Source organism: Bactrocera oleae, chromosome 6 (genome assembly GCF_042242935.1).
Source record: "Bactrocera oleae isolate idBacOlea1 chromosome 6, idBacOlea1, whole genome shotgun sequence".
NCBI classification, from domain to species: Eukaryota; Metazoa; Arthropoda; class Insecta; order Diptera; family Tephritidae; genus Bactrocera; species Bactrocera oleae.
In genome coordinates this window covers 904305-912776 of record NC_091540.1, presented here as the reverse complement: position 1 = coordinate 912776, position 8472 = coordinate 904305, and the positions used below count along the sequence as shown (strand labels likewise).

Genomic DNA, 8472 nt, shown 5'->3' with positions numbered 1-8472 from the left:
AAATTAATAAGAACACTTTGAGTGAAGCGGTGGTCTTCTGCAGGCTCAACAAATGCAGTACAAGTTATTTGGAAGGACTAGAAGCTTTTTGAAAATATCGGTCTATAACTTGGTTATATAATACAATATTTATACTATAGTTAAAGTAATACTCACAAAGATAATTTAGAAGAGCTTTTAGTAAGCTTTTTGGAAAGTGAAAAAGCTTTACATAAAAGCACCTCGTGTACTTTATAGAGCATCTAGTTACATCTTCCACTTCTAAATTTGGAGCATAAGTCTTTAAAAAAAAAGTCAGAATTTTAAAGAAATACTAAGTACCAAAGCTTAAAATACCAGTCACAAAGTATTCAGCTTAAATTGGGACAAAACACTAAAATCTGACAGAAAGTAATGAATATAATCTACTTCTAAAAAAATTCCATAAATCTTATGAATTCGATGTTGCAAACAACAAAGTGCAGCAGAGATGCACTTGCCACAACAAGAATATGCATAACATTTTAACAACAACAGCAGCAAGAGAAAATGTTAAAATTTTCACACACACACACATATACATATATTTCAGCTTAGAACTAGCTGGACCGCCATGGAGTCGACCGCAGCGACTGATTGACTGCTGCGTCCACTTGACATGTGAATCTCAAAGATTTGCACACATTTTTACGAGCCCCACAAAAACGCAAAAACATACACACTCGCATGCACACACGCACTTGTGTTGCGCATCATTCGCATACTAACCAGTATATTTATTCGCTGTTTGGCATTCCAAGCGGTTTTTCGGTTACTAAGAAAGATGAGCACGCTGACCTAAACACTTCATACGATAGATGGTCAGTCGGATGGATAGGTGGATGGATGGTTGGTTGGTTGGTTGGTTGGTTGGCTCGTTGGTTGCTTGTTTGAGTAAAACTGTGGACAAATGGATTGTTGGTTGCTTGCTTATTTGCTTGAATATTTAACCGCCTTGACTCAGTATTTACATGGTTCGTTCTGGTTTCGGCTGTTGTTGTTGCTATTATTATTATTGCTGTTGTTGTTGTTTTGCGATTGATGTACATTTGAAATGATGGGTGGCGGTGGTTGCAAGCATTTTTGTTTGTAAGTGGCATGCCATTGCAATGGATTGTTGCACGTTTGTTAGCGGTCAGCGGATTGCTAACAACAGCAACAAAAACAGCAATCACAAAGTTACGCAGCTGCGCGGGATATGCTTGTGCAAATATAGACGCTAAATGTTCTGCAAATGACGCCCAAATTATAACTGCAAGTTGATAGGGCTTTTTGCTCTATACTTTTTGGCGATATTAGCAGAATATATATATATATATAGATAATTCTACTTATGTGGAATATATTGAGTTTATGTGTGGATCATAGAGTAAACGGTCTTACCAGTAACTGGAAAATAAAAATTAAAATACGCTTTATATATTATATTTTGTTGTTGTTGTCGTTTCCAAACTATATTGCTTATATTTTAAATAATGCTTCAAATTCCATTGTATTTATGCGCCATCCACTTAAATGTTACATAAAATACTCATATACACAAAATCAATGGGAATAGTGACGAAAGACTTAAGGCACGAACTCGCTTAAGCTTTTAATAAATTTTACTTGGCAAGAAAATCAAAATTATGATTTGTTATAGCAGCCATATTTACTAACATCGTTATTGGAATGCATCTTTCTTCGAATACATGTTAGTAATAGAGAGATGAGCCCAAACACACACACACTGTCAAATGCAATGAGCAGAGTATTAAATTTGTGTAAGCGCATTTGGTTGCAGGCAGAAAAACTACAAACGCAATCAGCAATACATAACTAATGAAGTCGAAGTGTAATTGTAATCGTGTTGGTAATTAAATTTACTTCACAACTTTGCTGCTGTTGTTTTTATTTCTGTTTTATTTGATTTTCTTTGGTATTGCAGTGGCAGAAATCGCAAATGCTTTCGATTTTTGATTTTTGCTTAGTGCCGCACTACTACAATTTTCACAGTCAGCCTACCAGGAACATTTCCATAAACACAAAGCACAATGCCGGGCGCTACAACACAAATCAGTGGCATATTCGATGGTAAGAAGCTATGCGAAAATTCTTTGTGGCATTTTTAATGAGATTTTTTATGCATATAAATATTTTATTAATGACATATTGGTTTTGCTTTTGATATACACATGTACATATGTAGGGATTGGTATTGGAATATGGTATTAGCATTGGTATATTGGTCAAATTCATATATTTATTAATGAGATATTGGTATTGGTACAGGTACTGGTATTGGTACTGGTATTGGTATTGCTATTACTATTGGTATTGGTAATGGTAATGGTATTGGTATTGGTATCGGTATTGGTACTGGTACTGGTACTGGTACTGGTATTGGTACTGGTATTGCTATTGCTATTACTATTGGTATTGATAATGGTACCGGTATTGGTATTGATATTTATAATGATAATGGTATTTGTAACGATTATGATAATGGTAATGGTAATGGTAGTGATAATGGCATTGACAATAATAAAAAAACCTACGAAATCAAAAGCTGAATCTATAATACGTAGGTCGTACAATCTGTTTGTAGTATTGCTCTGTTGTGGTTTAATTCAGATATTTTATCACAAAAAAATTAATTAACGTACAGCAAGTTGAATAAAATTTTATTAGCGCTGCTAAAGTGAAAAATCTAACAACTCAGTCAAAATAAAACTGAATACTGAAAATAAAATGTGGAGCTGTTTGTGTGCCATTTTTTAAACACATTTAGTGCCAAATACATTAGCAGCACTGAACTTAACTAACAAAAAATGTCTAGCAAGAGAAAGGACCACAGCACAATACACCAAATGCCAGTGAATTTTAGTTGAAATGAAAAGCTGGCAACAAATAAAAATAACAAAGAGAAAATAGTTCTTTAGAATTCGAAAGTATTTTAATCCGCTCTTCTGCTATAAAGCTATATGCCTTCTGCCGTTGCACATCGACAGCTACTGCCCATCCTTGCCACTTACCGGCACAAAGCCACTCAGCGCATTGTCTGCTTTTTCGCTTTTGTGCTTTAGTGCCCATTTTTATTATCGACTAGTGCTTGTGCTGCCAATGCACTTGTTCCTTTATCTGTCTGTCTGTGGCCTAACAGAAAATCCCAACTGTCTGCCACTGCCACAACGGCAGCCAAACATATGTACATACATACATATGCAAATAGACGCGCATGCGCACACGTATTCTCGGCCCTGGGAACTGCACTCCAACATGTTATCCATGCTCCAGCACTTGCCCTGCATGGTCACAAAAGGTGACACAACAGCAGCAGTCGCACAAACACACAGACATACCTACACCCAACTTATGGAGCAATTGCCAACGCAGCACCTTGCCACAGAGAAGAGCATCGTCTAGTAGCTGCGCTTATTGGCTGCTTGTCTGCCACACAGCGCTTTGTGGCACGGATACACGGTTGCTACATGCTTGTTGCACGGCTGATCAACGCGAAGTAAAACGTAGTTCAAGCGGAAGCACCTTCGGTGTCGCGGCGGTCAGGCGGTTCTGCGACTATGCGGCCTATCGAATGTGTTCGCTGCCTGCCTGGCGGTGGGCAAATCTGTTAGCCCCAGTTATGCTGCGCCGCGTACCACATTACATCCCATCGCACGGCAACGTTTCGTAGAGTCGCATCATACATCTGTATATTGCCACTTTGGTTCGGTACATTTCGCTTGCTGTGCCTAGCACTTGTCTTTACTTCGGTTCAGTCTTTTCGCTCGGTTCATGTGAGCTTTCCGTTTCTACACTGCTTTAGTTTCAGTGCGCTGCGCTGCTATGCGCTGCTATCCATGTGTGTACAGAATCGATCAGCTCGCGATTCGTTTCGGTTCGCTAGTAGCTGGTGCACTGATGGATGGATGGCCGGCCGCCAGGCAGTCAAATAGGCTGCTGAATAGACAGATCGATATAGATTTATACTTCGTACATGTGTCGAATCAGTTGAGTTCAAGTGGGTACACAGTTGGCGATGACACACTGTGCGAAATTGATGCATGAAGGGAAAATAATTGGTTGTTCGAACGATTTATTTCACTTAGAGTTACATTTGATCTTGACCTACATAAAATTAGCATTGCCTGGGGTCATGGTTTCATGATCATAGTTGTGGTTACTCATGAAATTGGGTTTGTTGGTTGTATGTGTTGTCATTACTTATCTTAGTCTGAGACCTGGTATTAAAACATAGCGTTGATATTGGCCTTAGTAAAGCCTGGTTTATAACTTCCCGAGTGGCATTTATATTATTTTAAAAATGTGTTATACCCACGATTGCCTTGGATCCAGATCTGGTCTATTTGTTCTGGTATGGGTATTAGTACTGGTATTGATATAGGTATTGCTATATATATTGGTTATGGTATTGGTAATGATATTGTTATTGGTATTGGTGCTAGTATTAGTATTGGTATTGGTACTGTTTTGTTTGGTAAAGTTATTTGTCTTGGTACTGGTATTGGTATTGGTATTGGTTTTGATAAGGGTATTGTTATTGGTACTTATACTGATTATTTTGTACTGATACTGGTGTTGGTATTGGTATTGATGTTGGTATTGGTATTGGTATTGGTACTGAGTATGAATTTGTTCCTAGTTAATTTAATTTTTATTTAAAAGTCGTCTTTAGTTCTTTAATTATGTTGGATTAACCCTTACCATATATTTTTTCTTCAGTGTATCTGATATAATTATTTTGCTTGTGAACCACTAAATAGTTTAAATATCTAAGCTGAGCATAAAAAGTATTTGTAATAAAAACTCAAATTCATATTAGTAGTAGCTAGTTAATTCAATTATTTGGGGCTCAAAAACTAAATCGAATTCACATCGAGGTAAGGAGATCAAAAGCAGCTAAAAGCGAAGACTCGTGTTAAGTTGTAGTTAGATCTATTTTCAATTCAGTTAAGTATGCTTAATTACTGTAGTTAATGGTGCTGAAAATTAATTTTTCGAACTTACAAAATAATTTTCTTCGTACATGAAAGAAATTTGTTTTTCAACTTATGTATGTGTATAAATATATATGTATAGTATATACAGTGTGTAAATAAAGTTAAAAATTCAAATATTAAAACTATTTTATAGTTTCTTGATAAAGTTCTTATAATTTGAGCAAACAACAAATATTTAAAACCTCTTTCCTGGATTTGATTTGTGAACATTGAACCTTCCACTGGAAGGAAGAATAGAATACACCTATTTCCTTATCATTTGATTTTTTTAAAACAGGTACTCTCCTGATATCGTATTTATTACTGCTAACGAGAGCAATATTAAACTAGAATTTTGAAGGAGCCAAACTTGTCCAGCGGGAGCAATTAGTGTCATCTCTGAACCGATCAGCAGCATGGCAGCTACTTAATGGACATAATTTATTTAAAATTAGTACTTCAAAAAGTAGACGAACTAAACTTCACCAAGCACACAGCAATATTTTTTCTGCCTAGCATCCAAACAATTTATGAAAAGTATTTCAACATTCCTCGAAATTCCAATCAGCATATATCACAGAGCAAACTCATCAACGAATGCCAGGCATAGAATTTATTTATGAACGACGTTTTTGCCCTCGATTTTCCGTATCGATTAAGTAGAAGCCAATCACGAACAATTCCCACCATTAACGAAGCAGAAAACGAAAATGAAGCAACTGAAGGAAAAATACAAACAAACATATATAAATAAGTACGTCATTACTGTGTATAATTTATGCAGCATAAAAATGCTTAAAGATGCCTTGAAGTATCACTGTATGTGTGTCTGTTTATGACTCGTACCGAAACTATTACTATGAATGAGGATCATCAACAAGATCAGCCGACACGATCGGTTTGAGCAAAAACTGGAAGAAGAAGACACTTTTGATACACCTAAAATCAGCTACAACAACAACGCAGAATGATATAAAGAAAATCGTAAATGGTGCAGATGAGTGTTAGATGTTGTACGGCTAGACAAACGAATGCCGATCGACAATCGACTAGACACACTCGTAAAAGGCAGCACGGCTTCGTAACGCCAAATTTGTGCGCGCCTGTCATAAAACAAGATTATTGGCATTATTGCATTCAAGTGTTGACAGCATAATAAAATAATTGTCGACAACTAAGCAGAAACGCAAAAAAAAATAAAACGTTAAACTACAACAAAAAGGCAAAAGGTTGGCAATATGATGCCCGTGATCGCAGCAAATCAGTCGAAATGTAGTCGAATCGCCTGGATCATGTCGATTCTCATGTAAAACTACTTAAACAACAACAAAAACAATAATAATAGCAACAACCAACACAATAAAAGTCACACTTGGCAACAAGCGCCGAACGACAATGGCAGCAACAACAATGCAATCAATAGCCGCATGCAGAGCAACCAAATCACGCCAATCAACAACAAATGCCAAAGCAATTGCCTCTCTGGTGTTGAAAGCAGTAAGGCATATTAGATCTCGAACATGGCAGCTACGGCACCTCAGCCGCAAACGCACGAATTGTGCCAAGTGTGCAAGTGGTGGGGGGGTGCTCGTCATATTTTGCAACAAGATCAAACGAATTGTGCGACGCTGTGGCGTTGTCGTGTGCAAAACGATAAAAATAAGCAACAACAACCAAGTGAAAATATTTCAAAATGTGTTCTACACTTTAGTCATTCAAGGAAGCTACAAGCACATAAATGAGCGAGAACGCGGACGCTGCCCAGTCGGGTGAGCAAAGGCGAAAAGCAGAGCAATCTATGGCCGAACGCAGCGCGGTTCAAGTGCCAGCGCCAGCCTTATAATTCACCCTCATTTCGTAATAAATTGCTCTCAATTGATCACGACAAACGCGAAATATCGACAACAGTTACAACAACAGCAATAACTAATGTTGTATGACTCGGCTGAAGATCATAACGCACCGGTAATTCATATCAATGGTCCATAAGTACGAAGCATCTTCTTCATTCTGTTTGTTGTTGTAAAAATATGCATAGGTTAGGTTGTCGGGCGATGAGAAAAAGAAGTGAGAATGAAAGGAGAGGAGAGGTGACGCTGTAAAGTGCGGACTTCAACTAAAGCATGAGTCAAGCTAAATATATGTCGATTGCGTTAGTAGCTTAATGTTGTTGATGTGTTTATGGCATCTCGGAATATGTGAAAATATTTGAACTTAGATGGATTATACCTAAATGAATTTTGTCAAATTTGGTTCAAGATAATTGAAATGAGCAAATTGCGAATATTCTATCATATTCTTAAGCAAACTTGATGCATGATTTCAAATTAAAAATCTACTGATATTTACAACATTAATTTCATTGGTTTGATTGGGTATTTACTTAAGTCACACTGAGTGCTCTTTTTCATTTTGACAAGTAAATATCTTGCTTGCTTGCTTGATTTCCTTCTAAGCCGTTTGGACCAAACTAGACGTAAGCGTCCACTAAGTTGGTAAAATAATATATTAAAACTATCTCTGGACTTTAATGCTATATAGTAGGTGTAGAGATCTATATCAATGCAGAAAAAATCAAAATATGTAAGACTTACCGGGATTGAATTTATACGCTTTTGATAAAAGAAAGCTATGATGTTTTCTTAATAAACACCATAACAAGTGCTTTCCTTAACAGCTCCAAAAGTATCTAACAACTTTTTAAAATTACTCATCAAATGACTTAGCTTATGATTTTCCCTCACAGTGTTGTCAGCATCGCAATGCAACTTCAGCAAAAGCGCATTCTCGCCAGCCATTCAAAAACTCAGCTCTACGTACTTCAACTCTACCAAGCCGAGAGTGTTGCTGAGTCGTGGTGCAAATGATGCAGCTTACTTAGCACTAACGAAAAAGCAAAAACAAACCGCATCAATGGCACTGCAACTATTCGTTAAAAAAAAAAGACACTGACAGAAAAAAAGTCCAGACAAACATTCAATCGTTACGCCGATTTAAGCATCGATCGCTGATCGTTACTTCGTTTTGGTTTGATGAATTATGTAGAGCACGAAAATGAACGTGTTGAAGGCAAGCGGATCACGCTCAACCACCACATTTTTATGTACGTTTCACGCTTGTTTTTTGCAATTTTTTTGCGAGAATTTTTTCCCTTCTTTTCCGGCTTATCTCTTTGTGCTCAAAATGAGCTATCACGATATTTTGAGAGTTGTTGAAAAAAAATGTAAAAAATAAGTAATTTTAACAAAAAGTAGCATAATTGAAAAAAGGGAAGTAAAAATCTCAGTTGGTGGGTGATCGCACTCATAGTTTCGAGGTAAAAGTTGGTGGCACGAATTCCGAAATTGAAGTTTTAAGTATTCAACAAGAAATATGCTTGGCATGCCAAAGGTTACTGGAAGATTGGATGGGGTCACACGACAACATCAAATGACCAAAAAGATAACCTTCATAAGAGTATGATAATAATGATCAA

The 8472-nt window shown here is 36.9% G+C and overlaps 1 protein-coding gene across 1 annotated transcript; it reads left to right on the top strand.

Moving 5' to 3' along the window:
• The first annotated feature begins 2051 nt into the window (after positions 1 to 2051).
• Positions 2052 to 2570, top strand: LOC138857717 (uncharacterized). Its single transcript, XM_070111334.1, has 2 exons — positions 2052 to 2091; positions 2290 to 2570. Exons 1-2 carry the CDS (start codon positions 2052 to 2054, stop codon positions 2568 to 2570), a joined length of 321 nt encoding a protein of 106 aa, XP_069967435.1.
• Positions 2571 to 8472: the final 5902 nt, after the last annotated feature.